Genomic DNA, 15,696 nt, shown 5'->3' with positions numbered 1-15,696 from the left:
TTAGCGGCGGGGACACGGCGGATTACTTGGCATTAGAGCACTGAAGCGAATTATAAGGTAAAATAGGCAAAATAAGTTTGCTTCAGTGTCTCTTTAATGCAATCAAAATCCACACACCAACTTGTAAAAATGAGGACCCTTCATGGCCCAGAAACAATTTGTGGGCTGATGTAAATACGATGCGTTTGGCTGTCGTGGGGCCGAGTTGATCAGCTGTGAGGATCTCCTGTGGGTCGGGGGCCACTGTACACGCTATCGGCTGAGGCGGTCATTATCAGAGGCAGAGGTGGGCTCATAAAATGATGGGGGGGCTGCAGATCAGGTAGCCGCCAAAACCTTCTTCGTTTTCGTGACTGCTGGGTCACGATGGTGAAAGGAGAGATTAATTCTATCTCTCAGCGTGCAGGGAGGTGGGGGAGCGTCAGGGGATGTGGCCAGGGAGAGAAAGCTGCCCAATGGCAGCTCTGGAAATCCTGCAGGAACACCCTTGGCGTGCGTTTTGAACCGGGAATCCCTCTCTCCCGTATTTACACTCCAAGATGGCGACAAATATTATTGCTCATCTTGGGGGGCAGAGAGCGGTGTGGGGTCACAGAGGCATGTCCTGAGCCATCTGCCCCCCAAAATAAAACCTCGGGTTCTCTTTAAAGAGGAACTCCAGTGAAAATAATGTAATAAAAAAGTGCTTCATTTTTACAATAATTATGTATAAATGATTTAGTCAGTGTTTGCTCTTTGTAAAATCTTTTACATTCTGACATTTATTACATGGTGACATTTTTACTGCTGGCAGGTGATGTAGCTGCTTGTGTTTTTTTTTTTTGTTTTTTTTTTTTTTGTTTGTTTTGCAGTTGGAAACAGCTGTAAAGTTATTTCCCACAATGCAGCAAGGTTCACAGACAGGAAACTGCCAGGAGTACCACGGTCCTCAGAGATTCTTGTGGGAGGGGTTTCACCACAATATCCGTCATACCGTGCATCCTGATGGTCTGTCTGTGAAAAGGAATAGATTTCTCATGTAAAAGGGGGTATCAGCTACTGATTGGGATAAAGTTCAATTCTTGGTCGGAGTTTCTCTTTAAGCTGCATATATTTGCACACAGGATTGACATAATCCTGCATCAAGTAGAAATGATTTGCATATTCTTTGACCTCAACTGCTTTTTAAAATTCTTGTGCTTGTGGCTCGCTTCACTGATATGCTTTTCATTAAACCAGTTTCCATCCTTTTTTTTTTTTTTTTCTTTTTCTGTCTTTTAAATAGAAAACCTTGAAGATTCAGGATGTTGGAATGATGCCGATGGGAGCCATGATGGCGGGACCAGCAGGTGTGCCCGCAGCAGCCCAGGTAAAGCCGCTCCATAACTCCTTACAAGACAGGCATTGAGAGAGATGGCAGCGTGTAGAGTTTGAGCCGGTTCACACTTGAGCAGATGCAGAACGGAAACGACAAGCGGTTCTGTGAGGGATTCCCGGTCCGCTCCTGCACGGATCACGTCCGCCCAGACGTATCGCCGCTCACTTGTCCCACAGCCACTCGGCTCTTTCCAAACAGCCCGGAGGCCAGCAGAAGGATGCGTCTCGCCATAGGCTGCAGCAGGCCAATTCTGCTTAGCAACAGGGAGAACTTTCATTTGGCCAACATGAACCAATGAGAATTTTCCCTGTTGCTGAGGATTCCCATTGGTCTTTTGCAACCCATTGGAGATCCCCCGGCTTCTGGGCTGTTCAGAAGGGACCGAGGTGTTGCTATTGGCGTGAGTATTACGTCAGTGATGGACAGGCTACGCGGATGCCACGACTAGCCTATTGAGAATGGACAGTGTCTGTTCTCAGTCTTTCGTCAGAGACCATTCAGAGCGAGTGGGGTTGCTGGCCAGAGCGGTAGGCAGCGCCGATCGTCAGGGGAACAGCAGGAAGGTGAGTAGATCCTATTCCTGGCCATTAGGGTTATGGTGTCACTGAAGGAGTAGTACATTTGTGCCCATCAGACATGGCGGTGAGAAGTGCAGAAGCGAGACCCGTCTGCTTGGCAGAGCTCAGATATCATGCAAAATACTATCCTAAGTGATCATTTCAGGCAACAGTAGTCCTGCATGTATGCGATGTACAATGTCTGTAAAGTGCTGCAGAAACCACAAGCATGAAGGACACTAATGTGAAGTATTTTTCCTTCTGCTGCCTGTGCTTCTTGTAATGGGACATCAGTTGGCCACGGAGGTAAGAATGGGAAAGCTGTGAAATGCCCTGCTGCATAGGGAGGCGATAACACCCTCTGTAATGCAACTTTAAAGAGGACCAAGTGTTAAAAATAAAACCATTAATGCACAGCTGTCTGTGCTGCCAGGATCGCTGGGCGGTAGGGTTAATAACTGCTTGTGGCCCCTCGCGCGGCCTGATTGTTGACTGCAAAAGCGGGGACACGTCGTGGCAATGCAGGTGTGGGTGTGGTTAGAGCTTCGGAACGCGTCAGCCAGGGGGGGGCGGAGTTTCTGACTTTTTTTTTTTTTTTTTTTTAAAGCGTACCAGAGATTAAATAAAACCAAACAAAATAATCCTACATACCTGGGGCTTCCTCTGGCCTGCTCCCTCGTAGTCCTCTGCCTTTTGTATTCTGTAAGGGCTCCTAGAGAATACAGTCGGGGTCAGTCTGCACATGTGCGGCTGCATGCGCTCTCCCGTCTCGCTCTTGTGGCCAAGAGAGCTTGCGGGGGCAGGGGCGGCTGGGCCACGCTTGCACAGTAAGCCCCGACTGACGAAAATACCAGGAGGAGGATACAGAAGGCGGAGAATGGGCGCCGGGGGAGAGGTCAGGCTGGAGGAAGCCCCAGGTATGTATGAATTTTTTTTCTATCTGGTTCCCTTTTAATAATGTGGGGGTGAGTTATTAGCCCTAGCACCCACCAATCCTGGCAGCGCAGACGTTACAAGCTCTATCTCTGTCACTCTTGGTCCTCTTTACCCTCCCTGGCATTCATTCTCTGCTGCATTTCTGTGCAAAAAGTGGTTCAATTAATTTTCATGAAATGTCTGCCTGTAACTTACTAAAATGTGTCCAGCATTTTACTTATTTTACTCTAGTATATATTCTGAGTAAAACAAGTTTCTCTTAATCCTTTAAAAAAAATGTAGTTTTCCCTTTCTGCCAGGCCATAATTTCCCCACTCATCAGTATTTTGGCAGAAAATGTGCATTTTTTGTTGTTGTTTTTATGCCTTTTTTTCTTTTCATATTAAACATTTTTTTTTCATGTGTGAATGTTCGCATGCAGGTTCCCAGAGTGCGCAAAAATGTGCATACAAATGCAAATTTTAATGCGAAAAAAGGGAACCCTGCCTAGAAAACAGTATATAAGAGTCGGGCTCGCCCCTGGGAGGTACTTGCCTCGGGTGGAGGAAGCCTCTGGATCCTATCAAGGCTTCCCCGTCCTCCCGTGGCAGCAGCGGAAAAGCTCCCGGAATGGCTGGTATGTAAATATTTACCTTCCCGGCTCCAGTGCAGGCGCAGTATTGGCTCTTTGCTCAGAGATAGGCGGAAATAGCCGATCGATGTCAGGCAGCTCTACTGCTCAGGCGCAAGTCTCCTGCTTCGGCTCAGTAGAGCGGACCCGACAGAGAACTGCTATTTCCGCCTATCTCCATGCGGAGAGCCGTAACAGCGCCCCTGCTGGAGCCGGGAAGGTAAATATATCAAGTCTTGTCAGGCTTGTCGAGCTTGATTTGCAGGAGACTTTGGGGGAGCCAGCACTGCATTGTCTGCAGCTCCCCCAGGGGAACTTTTTTTTGTTTTTTTTTGTTACAGGTTCTCTTTAAAGAGACTCCGTAACAAAAATTGCATCCTATTTTTTATCATCCTACAAGTTCCAAAAGCTATTCTAATGTGTTCTGGCTTACTGCAGCACTTTATACTACCACTGTCTCTGTAATAAATCAATGTATCTTTCCCCTGTCAGACTTGTCGGCCTGTGTCTGGAAGGCTGCCAAGTTCTTCAGTGTTGTGGTTCTGCTATGAACTCCCACTTCCAGGCCCCTCTATGCACACTGCCTGTGTGTTATTTAGGATTAGAGCAGCTTTTCTCTTCTCTCATCTTTTATAAGCTGGATAAATCGTCCTCTGAGCTGGCTGGGCTTTCACATACTGAAGAATTACAGAGGGCAAAAGCTGTTTGCAGGAAGAAAAGAGCAGCCTGAAACTTCAGTGCATGAGAACTGCAGGGGGAAAGAAACACACAAATGATCTCTTGAGATTCAAAAGGAAGGGTGTATACAGCCTGCTTGTGTATCGATGTATTTTCTATGTGTGGACATACTGTACATCAACCTACTTCCTGTTTTGGTGGCCATTTTGTTTGTTTATAAACAAACTTTTTAAAACTGTTTTTAAAGTGAACCTAAAGTCCCCAAAAAAAAAACGAGATGAACTCACCTGGGGCTTCCCTCAGCCCCCAGCAGACGATCGGTGCCCTCGCAGCTCCGCTCCGATGCCTCTGGACCCGCCGGCGAGCACTTCTGGTTTGGCCGTCACCGGCCGACAGGCATGGGAACGCGAGTGATTGTTCGCGTTCCCAGCCTGTATATCGCCCCCTATGCTGCTATTGCGACCTCCTGGCCGCAATAGCAGCATAGGGGGCGATATACAGGCTGGGAACGCGAACAATCACTCGCGTTCCCATGCCTGTCGGCCGGTGACGGCCAAACCAGAAGTGCTCGCCGGCGGGTCCAGAGGCATCGGAGCGGAGCTGCGAGGGCACCGATCGTCTGCTGGGGGCTGAGGGAAGCCCCAGGTGAGTTCATCTCGTTTTTTTTGGGGGGACTTTAGGTTCACTTTAACCACTTTTAATGCGGCGGGGAGCGGCGAAATTGTCACAGAGGGTAATAGATGTCCCCTAACGCACTGGTATGTTTACTTTTGTGCGATTTTAACAATACAGATTCTCTTTAAAGGATACATGAGGCAAATAAAATAAAATGTGATTTACCTTACCTCCAGCCCCTAGAAGCCTATGTGTCCCTCGCCGCAGCTCCGCTTTCTGGCAGTCTCCTGGGGCTCCCTCTGTAGCGGCGCCCGACTCAGGAGTAGTTCTGCGCAGGCCGATACGGAGTGGACTCCAGGCATCCCGCTGAGAGTGCAGCTGCAGCGAGGGACACAGGCTTCTAGGGGCTGAAGGAAAGCCCCAGGTAAGTAAATCTGGTTTTATTTTATTTGCCTCATGTATCCTTAAATTTAGATTTTCAGAGTGGAAAACTTGCTATAATTTTCCCTCCCATTCCCTCCTCTGCCCCGCCCCTTTCATAATGTCACCTTAAAGGACACCTGAAGTAAGAGGTATATGGAGGCTGCCATATCTATTTACTTTTAAGCAATTTATAGTCCAGTTGCTGGGCTAGCCTGCTGATCCTCCATGCGGCAGATCAGGTGTTGCTGACGTGTTTTTCAAATATGACCAGATTAGCTTCATGCTTGTTTCAGGTGGGTGATTCCAACACTATTGCATCCAAATGGATCACCGGGGATGCCAGGCAACTGGTATTGTTTTAAAAAGGAAATAAATATGGCAGCCTCCATATCTCTCTCACTACAGTTGTCCATTAAGAGGAAAAATTGGAAGGATAACAGGAGGGAACATTGCAGCAAGCCCGCCTCTTCCTGTCTGACAGTTTGACTTCTGCTAAGTCACGTTTTTCATAGAGTGATTACAGCGACGGGGGAAGGAGGAGAGGAATGGACAGTGCACAGAGGTATGCGGATCCAGCATGGACATCACTCTGTGCTCAGCTCAGGCAGCTTTGTCTCGGGTCAGGTGTGCTTTACAGGAAGAACGAGGCAAGTTTCTAGTGCTCTAATTGGATGACTGTAAGATCCGGAGTCAAGGAACTCCTCTAGTTGGTTTGAAGTCCGGATGATTTCTTGCTTCCGCTACCCACAACCCCATCAAGTAGAATCAGGCAAAGCTTCTCAGGGGCTTGCTTCTGTTTTTATCTCTGAATCAGGACTGTTGTATAGCGAGCTTGTGCTTAATACACTTTATCTTCCTTCTGTTCTGTAACCATTTATATTTGAACACTTAAAGTGTACCAGAGATGCAACACTAGGCTTAATTTCTACTTCCCCCGGGGCTTCCTCCAGCCCCATGAGCAGCACTGGGTCCCTCACCGTCCTCGGCTCCTCCGTTCTGGTGCTATGTCTGCCGGTAATCCAGGTCAGTCATTGCCAGTCAAGGCCTTCTGCGCTTGCGCAGCTTGGCCACGTGCGCCCCCCGCCACGCAGTACACTCCAGGGGATGGGAGCGCGACAAGGGGGGAGCGACCAGCTGAACCGCGCATCTGCAGAAGGCCTCGGATTACCGGGAGTCATAGCGGCTTCAGAGGGGCTGAGGATGATGGCGAGGGACTCGGTGCTGCTCTAGGGGCAGGAGGAAGCCCCGCGTAAGAATAAATAAGCGCTAATGAACCATGTCTGATACCACTTTAAAGTTAAAGCGGACCTGAACTCAGAACTTCCTCTCTGCCATAAAATATAAGCCACAGCATAATAACCTTTAAAGAAAACCATTTCTTTGTTACTGCTGATACAAATCCCTTGAATAAATCTGCAGTGTCTACTTCCTGCTTTCATGGAAGCAGGCATAGGGTTAACATCCTGTGTTTACAAATTAGCTGCTTTGCTGAGGCAGCCAGCTGAGAAAGCAAATTACACTTGTGATTAGTCACAGATGAGGGGAATTAGACAGGCTAAACTCTCTAAATACATACAGGGTGCATTTCTCTGTTTTCCTTCTGTCCTATGCAAGAGTTCAGGTCCACTTTAGACTTCCATCTGCATGTATTCTATTCATCTTGCAGGTTTTTTTTTATTGTAGCTTTCTACACCTATCACAGGAGAAAGTTCTAATTTACTTGGGGATTCTGCCAGTACCAGAAAGCTTACAGGTTCCTTTCTGTCCTCCCCTTGCGCTCCGTTGACCACCTGTGACCCTCCGAAAGATTGCCCATTGCCGGTTACTGCGCATGCGCAGTAGCTTCTGACTGGTGAGCTGCTAAACTTTTTGGAGGGGCTCGTCTGATCGAGAGAGCGCAACGGGAGAAATCCTGTGCGGCTTTGTTGGACTAGCAGAATACCCAGGTAAGTGAATTGGAACTTTTTTCTCCCTAGACAGGTACACTTTAAGTTCAGCATTAGTAAGCATAATGCAGGTTGTTGGCTGACGCTCTAATGCTGCTTTGCTTGGACTCAGGCGGAGGAAGAGGATACGGGGAAGAAGGAGAAGACGCATTTCACTGTAAAGCTGGTAGAAGCCAACGCTGTGGATAAAGTGAAGCTCATAAAGGAAGTCAAGAATTGTGTCCAAGGAGTGAACCTCGTGCAGGTAAGACGGTCACCCTATGGAAGGTGTGTGACGGTAACACCTGTGCTGTGTGTGGTGTCACTCTGGCTTCTGCTCTCTATGGAAGGGGTGTGATGGTGACACCTGTGCTGTGTGGTGTCACTCTGGCTTCTGCTCTCTATGGAAGGCGTGTGATGGTGACACCTGTACTGTGTGTGGTGTCACTCTGGCTTCTGCTCTCTATGGAAGGGGTGTGATGGTGACACCTGTGCTGTGTGTGTGGTGTCACTCTGGCTTCTGCTCTCTGTGGAACTGGTGAGATGGTGAGTGACACCTGTGCTGTGTGTGGTGTCACTCTGGCTTCTGCTCTCTATGGAAGGGGTGTGATGGTGACACCTGTGCTGTGTGGTGTCACTCTGGCTTCTGCTCTCTATGGAAGGGGTGTGATGGTGACACCTGTGCTGTGCGTGGTGTCACTCTGGCTTCTGCTCTCTATGGAAGGGGTGTGATGGTGACACCTGTGCTGTGTGTGGTGTCACTCTGGCTGGAAGGGGTGTGATGGTGACACCTGTGCTGTGTGTGGTGTCACTCTGGCTGGAAGGGGTGTGATGGTGACACCTGTGCTGTGTGTGGTGTCACTCTGGCTGGAAGGGGTGTGACGGTGACACCTGTGCTGTGTGTGGTGTCACTCTGGCTTCTGCTCTCTATGGAAGGGGTGTGATGGTGACACCTGTGCTGTGCGTGGTGTCACTCTGGCTTCTGCTCTCTATGGAAGGGGTGTGATGGTGACACCTGTGCTGTGTGTGGTGTCACTCTGGCTTCTGCTCTCTATGGAAGGGGTGTGACGGTGACACCTGTGCTGTGCGTGGTGTCACTCTGACTTCTGATCTCCTATGGAAGGGATGTGATGGTGACACCTGTGCTGTGTGTGGTGTCACTCTGGCTCCTGCTCTCTATGGAAGGGGTGTGATGGTGACACCTGTGCTGTGTGGTGTCACTCTGGCTTCTGCTCTCTATGGAAGGGGTGTGATGGTGACGCCTGTGCTGTGTGGTGTCACTCTGGATCCTGCTCTCTATGGAAGGTGTGTGATGGTGACACCTGTGCTGTGTGTGGTGTCACTCTGGCTTCTGATCTCTATGGAAGGGGTGTGATGGTGACACCTGTGCTGTGTGTGGTGTCACTCTGGCTTCTGCTCTCTATGGAAGGGGTGTGACGGTGACACCTGTGCTGTGTGTGGTGTCACTCTGGCTTCTGCTCTCTATGGAAGGGGTGTGATGGTGACACCTGTGCTGTGTGGTGTCACTCTGGCTTCTGCTCTCTATGGAAGGGGTGTAATGGTGACACCTGTGCTGTGTGGTGTCACTCTGGCTTCTGCTCTCTATGGAAGGGGTGTAATGGTGACACCTGTGCTGTGTGTGGTGTCACTCTGGCTTCTGCTCTCTATGGAAGGGGTGTGACGGTGACACCTGTGCTGTGTGTGGTGTCACTCTGGCTGCTGCTCTTTATGGAAGGGGTGTGATGGTGACACCTGTGCTGTGTGTGTGGTGTCACTCTGGCTGCTGCTCTCTATGGAAGGGTTGTGATGGTGACACCTGTGCTGTGTGTGGTCACTCTGGCTTCTGCTCTCTATGGAAGGCGTGTGATGGTGACAACTGTGCTGTGTGGTGTCACTCTGTCTTCTGCTCTCTATGGAAGGGGTGTGATGGTGATCCCTGTGCTGTGTGTGGTGTCACTCTGGCTTCTGCTCTCTATGGAAGGGGTGTGATGGTGACACCTGTGCTGTGTGTGGTGTCACTCTGGCTTCTGCTCTCTATGGAAGGGGTGTGGTGGTGACACCTGTGCTGTGTGTGGTGTCACTCTGTCTTCTGCTCTCTATGGAAGGGGTGTGGTGGTGACACCTGTGCTGTGTGTGGTGTCACTCTGGCTTCTGCCCTCTATGGAAGGGGTGTGATGGTGAGTGACACCTGTGCTGTGTGTGGTGTCACTCTGGCTTCTGCTCTCTGTGGAAGGGGTGTGATGGTGACACCTGTGCTGTGTGTGGTGTCACTCTGGCTTCTGCTCTCTATGGAAGGGGTGTGATGGTGACACCTGTGCTGTGTGTGGTGTCACTCTGGCTTCTGCTCTCTATGGAAGGGGTGTGATGGTGACACCTGTGCTGTGTGTGGTGTCACTCTGGCTTCTGCTCTCTATGGAAGGGGTGTGATGGTGACACCTGTGCTGTGTGTGGTGTCACTCTTGCTTCTGCTCTCTATGGAAGGGGTGTGATGGTGACACCTGTGCTGTGTGTGGTGACACTCTGGCTTCTGCTCTCTGTGGAAGGTGTGTGATGGTGAGTGACACCTGAGCTGTGTGTGGTGTCACTCTGGCTTCTGCTCTCTATGGAAGGGGTGTGATGGTGACACCTGTGCTGTGTGTGGTGTCACTCTGGCTTCTGCTCTCTGTGGAAGGCGTGTGATGGTGACACCTGTGCTGTGTGTGGTGACACTCTGGCTTCTGCTCTCTGTGGAAGGTGTGTGATGGTGAGTGACACCTGAGCTGTGTGTGGTGACACTCTGGCTTCTGCTCTCTATGGAAGGGGTGTGATGGTGAGTGACACCTGTGCTGTGTGTGGTGTCACTATGGCTTCTGCTCTCTGTGGAAGGCGTGTGATGGTGACACCTGTGCTGTGTGTGGTGACACTCTGGCTTCTGCTCTCTGTGGAAGGCGTGTGATGGTGACACCTGTGCTGTGTGTGGTGTCACTCTGGCTTCTGCTCTCTATGGAAGGGGTGTAATGGTGACACCTGTGCTGTGTGGGTGGTGTCACTCTGGCTTCTGCTCTCTATGGAAGGGGTGTAATGGTGACACCTGTGCTGTGTGGGTGGTGTCACTCTGGCTTCTGCTCTCTATGGAAGGGGTGTGATGGTGACACCTGTGCTGTGTGTGGTGTCACTCTGGCTTCTGCTCTCTATGGAAGGTGTGTGATGGTGACACCTGTGCTGTGTGTGGTGTCACTCTGGTTTCTGCTCTCTATGGAAGGTGTGTGATGGTGACACCTGTGCTGTGTGTGGTGTCACTCTGGTTTCTGCTCTCTATGGAAGTGGTGTGATGTACTGTGGTGTCCCAGTATTGAGGGAGCACAAGGTCTTCCACCCGTGTGGTCTACCCTATCCTGGCTACAGTCCTTCCTGTGCACATCATAGCTGGGCTCCAATGCAGCTGTCCGGTGGGGAGGGGAGTGGATTTCATAGATGAGCAGTACTCAGATTCTCATCCAGTCCAATTGTTGGGACTCTCCAGGGCCCAGCAGAACCCTGTAAGAGACAACGACCATCGCTGCTGAGGTGGTAATACTGCAAAGCTGGTAAAAATACTAAAAATCTCCCACGAGGAGATGGACTAGTCCAGGGCTGGGCAAATTCTACATGGCCTGGACCGCAGTCATCTTCTCTTTTGCTCCCTCCCTGCAGAGTTGCGAGAGGGTTAACTTGCCTAATCGCCGCTTTCAGTGTCTTGTCTCGAACGCCATAGCGGCACTATGTGACACGCAGTCAGCGGTTAACTCACTGGTACGTACTGACTGTTTGTCACATGACTCCACTGTGGCCATGGAGACCAGATGCTGGATGCGGCGATTAGGTGAGTTAACCCTCTCTTTTAAAGGACAACTGTAACGAGGGATATGGAGGCTGCCATATTTATTTCCTTTTAAATAATTCCAGTTGCCTGGCTGTCCTGCTGATCCTCTGCCTCTAATACTTTTAGCCATTTACCCTGAACAAGCATGCAGCAGATCAGGTGTTTCTGATGTTGACAGATCTGACAAGATTACCCATATGCCTGTCTCTGGCGTTAGCAGATCAGCAGGGCTGCCAGGCAACTGGTATTGTTTAAAAGGAAATAAATAGGGCAGCCTCCATATAAAGTACCTCTCACTACAGTGGCCCTTTTAAAGAAAAACTCTGACCAAGAATTGAACTTTATTTCAATCAGTAGCTGATACTCCCTTTCCCATGAGAAATCTATTCCTTTTCATAAACAGACCACCAGGGGGCGCTGTATGACTGATATTGTGGTGAAACCCCTCCCACAAGAAACTCTGAGGACGGTGATACTCCTGGCTGTTTCCTGTCTGTGAACCTTGTTGCATTGTGGGAAATAGCTGTTTACAGCTGTTTCCAACTGCCAAAAAAGCATGCAGCAGCTACATCACCTGCCAGCAGTAAACCTGTCACCATGGAATGTCAGAATGTAAATCAGGGATTTAAAAGCTTTTACAATGGGCAAACACTGACTAAATCATTTATACATAATTATTGTAAAAATGAAACACTTTTTTTTTAAATTACATTATTTTCACTGGAATTCCTCTCTAAGCCCGCTTGAAACCATGCAGGAAGGGAGGAGAGGAATCTGGTCACCCAATGGCAGGCCTGAATCGCAGCGTATGCAGGCTGTAGTTTGCCCAATGCTGGACTAGTCCAAAACATGTCAGGTCTGTCAAATTTGTACTGCCTACTGTAAGTGACACAAACATGGAAGACAAGTGTATTTTATTCTGGGAGAAATGTACTACTTTATTTTTCATGTTACAATTTTTCACAATAGTGGTCTTTTAAGTGGCAGGTCTTCAGTGCCCACCCCCTGCACTGCATCCCACAATGCATTGCTGTGGTAAGGACAAGTGGCTGCTGCAGCCAAGCCTTTCCACCCCTCCCCTCCATAATACCCTAAGGGAGATCTGTCTGCATATCCACAAAGTCTCACAACTGTATATCTGGCATTGTTGGATTCCCTGTAAGGGTAGCGGGCTGCCTGTCCTCTACACGTCTGTATCATTTCCTCCTAAGCGCTCACAGATGATATATGATCTCTTTGTTAGCCTTACACTGCCCCGTTCAATAAGCTGAGAAATGTATTGTAGCACAAAGGCAGGCTTGTGTGAGGGGTGTCTGTGCTGAGGTCCTGGAGGCAGTTACAGAGTAACCTATTTTCAACATGTTCCTGTCATCAACAGACTTCCAACTCCTCACCTGGGAAGTGGCAGCCATGCCAGCAAATGAAAGCCACAATCTGGTATGGAGTGTGCCGGGAAGGGGGGTGCTTCCCTCCTCTTCTGCATCATGACTCCCCTTCACTATGGTCATGTGACCGTGGGGTACCTGTACAGAGTAGTAGACAGCAGGCGGGTAGAGAGGAGTCTGAGCAGTAACCAGAACACTCCATGGCAGATCCTGCTTTGTTGACTGTTATCACTAGGGCCTTGATGCACACATGGCCAGTACACCAGGGGGTCATTGTGTGTTAGTGCTATTAGTGCACTGTGCTCTAATAATGCTCTCTCTACTCCAGTTACTTGCATTGCGCTAATGGTGTAATGCCTGGTGCTTCCCAGGCATAACTACCGGTAAAATATCAGTGTGCTACCTGCACAAATTTACCTAGGAATGTACCGGTAATTGGGCATTCAGAAATGTGTAGTTTACCCCACAACCACACACACCTGCAGGACTTTTTACTAAGGATGGGTGGGAAAAGTGTAAATTCAGTTAATCCATTTTAACCACTTAAGGACCAGTGCATTTTTCACTGATCTGTGCTGCGTGGGCTCTCCAGCCCGCAGTACAGATCAGGTTTGAGGCAGGGCGATCAGACTTCCAACCCCCCCCCCTTTTTGTTTGCCCACTAGGGGGATGTCCTTCTGGGGGGGGTCCTGATCGGCGCCGCTCTGTGAGCTGGGGGGGGGGGCTCCTCAAAGCCCCCCTCCGCAGCACTATTCCCTCCTTCTCCTGCTCACTTGTGCACGGATCGGCGTCCTGTACCGCCTCTGATAGGCTTCAGCCTATCAGATGCCGGCGATACCCGGTAAATCAGAGGCCGGGTATCGCCGATCTCCTTTACGGCGCTGCTGCGACAGCAGCGCTGTAGGATGTAAACACAGGGGATTTCTTCCCCCGCTTGTTTACATTTCGTCTGCGAGCCGCGATCGGAGGCTCGCAGGCTGTTCACGGAGACACCCTCCGTGAACTGACATGGAACGTTTCCATGGAAACCCACAAACGACCAGCCGCCGCCTATCGGCCTTAGGCGGTTGTTATGTGGTTAAAGCAGCAGGGACAGCCATACACACACATGGATGGATAGATAGATGGATACTTGTTCCGCTTACATAACAGACCTATTGTACTGTGTGTTGATTTCAGTGAATTTTATATAGTTCATAAAGAGAAACGGTTCCAGGCAGGTTCCCTCTTTACTGTCTCTGACTAAAGCCAATCCTGATGTCAATTCCTCCCTTACGATTTATTTTCCCCTGTGCCTTAAAGGGAACACTGACCTGAATATTTTACAAAGATTTTATACATACCTGGTGCTTTCTCCAGCCCTATCCGCTCCGATCGCTCCCACGCCGCCGTCCTCCGCTGACCGCAGCATCAGGAACTGGGTCTCATCACTGACGTCAGACGCAGCCATTATGCAGAACTGCGTCCTCTACGTATCTCTCAGCAGCTGCAGGAGAGATACGCGAACAGTGCACTTCTCTTACGGTAGCTTCTGCAGAGGAGTGAGGTGCATTTCCCTTCTCAGCCTCGTGTCATACTGAACTGCCCTCAGCCAATGAGTGAGGAGCAGGAATGGGAGGGGAGGTAACAAGCTTCCCTCTTCCCAGCAATGTACCAGAGAGGAGCCAGGCTGACTGAGATGAGATTCATTTATAACAGAAGCATTTATAATTTATACTGAAATGCTTGCAATACAGGGTCAGAATGTAAACTACAGTACATAATAAAGATAGAGCATTGGGTAATTGGAATTTGATTTTATGGCTGACAATCCTGCTTTAAAGCTGCATAAAATTCTGCATCAACTCGACATTATTTGCGCCTCATTTACCGTTTCAACCACTTAAAGAGACACTGAAGCGGAAAAAAAAAAAATTATGATTTGGTTGTGTAGTACGGATAATTACTAGAATTTTAGTAGCAAAGAAAATATTCTAATATATTAGTTTTCAGTTATATAGTGTTTTTCATAACATTGTATCTCTAATATTTGCGGTTTATACACTACTCTGCATTCTAAATGGGTTCAAAAGTTCACTAGCCTGCCCTGTACAATCTTCCCTGCAGAGGGGAAAAAAATACATTGGCCTCAATTCACTAAGATCATGCTGGAGATAAGGCAAGAGAAAACTTACCTCCACACAGTGAGAGAGTAATCTTATCTCTTCATTCCTTAAGTTACCTCCTCTGTAGTTAAATTACCTCCTCTGTAGTTAATTTCACACGCAGTTAATAAACAGCCTGTCTAGAATTCTGGAGTTATTTTAAGGGTTGAAGAGTTAAATTAAAGACAGAAGAGTTGACTTTAGGTTTGCCTGAGGTAAAATGTTTCCTGAATACTACATGCCTCATCACCATGGTGATAACTCTAGAAACGTTATTAAAGACAGGAGATAAGCTTAGTGAATTGAGGCCATTGCCCTCAATTCACTAAAGATCATGCTGGAGATAAGGCAAGAGAAAACTTACCTCCACACAGCGAGTTATCTTATATCTTCATTCCTTACGTTACCTCTTCTGTAGTTAATTTACCTCCTCTGTAGTTCTTTTCACGCGCAGTTATGTCTTTAACTCTAAGTTAACTCTTTAATCCTTAAAATAACTCCAAAGACAGAAGAGTTAACTTTAGGTTTGCTTGAGGTAAAATGTTTCCTGAATACGACATGCCTTATCACCATGGTAACAACTCTAGAAGAGTTATAAAAGACAGGAGATATGCTTAGTGAATTGAGGCCATTGGCCTCAATTCACTAAGATCATGCTGGAGATAAGGCAAGAGAAAACTTACCTCCACATAAGAGAGTTATCTTATCTCTTCACTCCTTAAGTTACCTCCTCTGTAGTTATGTTACCACCTCTCACACAAAGATAAAGCTGCGCTCAAATGTCCTAGTACACAGTCCTTCCAATTAAAAGGATGCTCAGCAATGTGCAAGTCTACACAGATCTATGTCCTCTTCTACCGCAGGTGCAGTAAGCTCCACTTCAGTGAGAAAACCACCACCACACCCCAAGCAGTGGCCACTCACCGTTAGAATAAGACCCTCTGTCAGATGGGTCTTTAGCGCCTATGGGGTCATCTGGCCGCCCCCTGCCATATACGGACAAGTAGATCTTTTGCTTCCTCTGTGTCTAGTCCACATCACCTCAGATAAAACAAGGCAAAGCTTCCATAGCGTAAAACCATAAAATCAATTTTAATAAGTAAAAGATGTACACTTACAAACCAAGCCGTGGAGATTCGTACAGAGTTTTAATGGGCTCCACCTCAAACGTTGGCCGCCGGGTCGGCTGGATGGCGCTATCTCCTAAGCCTCCCTCCTGGCTCTC

General features: G+C 48.6%; 1 protein-coding gene across 1 annotated transcript in view; it reads left to right on the top strand.

The window, feature by feature from the left end:
* MRPL12 (mitochondrial ribosomal protein L12) overlaps positions 1-15,696 on the top strand; it is a 35,545-nt gene that overhangs the window by 16,467 nt on the left and 3,382 nt on the right. Inside the window, exons 3-4 of the mRNA XM_068264475.1 lie at positions 1,265-1,348; positions 7,235-7,366. Of these exons, the coding sequence (XP_068120576.1) occupies positions 1,265-1,348; positions 7,235-7,366 (216 nt within the window). The remainder of the gene's footprint in view (positions 1-1,264; positions 1,349-7,234; positions 7,367-15,696) is intronic.

This window comes from Hyperolius riggenbachi, chromosome 12, assembly GCF_040937935.1.
Source record: "Hyperolius riggenbachi isolate aHypRig1 chromosome 12, aHypRig1.pri, whole genome shotgun sequence".
Classification (NCBI taxonomy): domain Eukaryota; kingdom Metazoa; phylum Chordata; class Amphibia; order Anura; family Hyperoliidae; genus Hyperolius; species Hyperolius riggenbachi.
The sequence above is the reverse complement of the archived record's forward strand: the minus strand, read 5'-3'. Positions and strand labels throughout refer to the sequence as shown.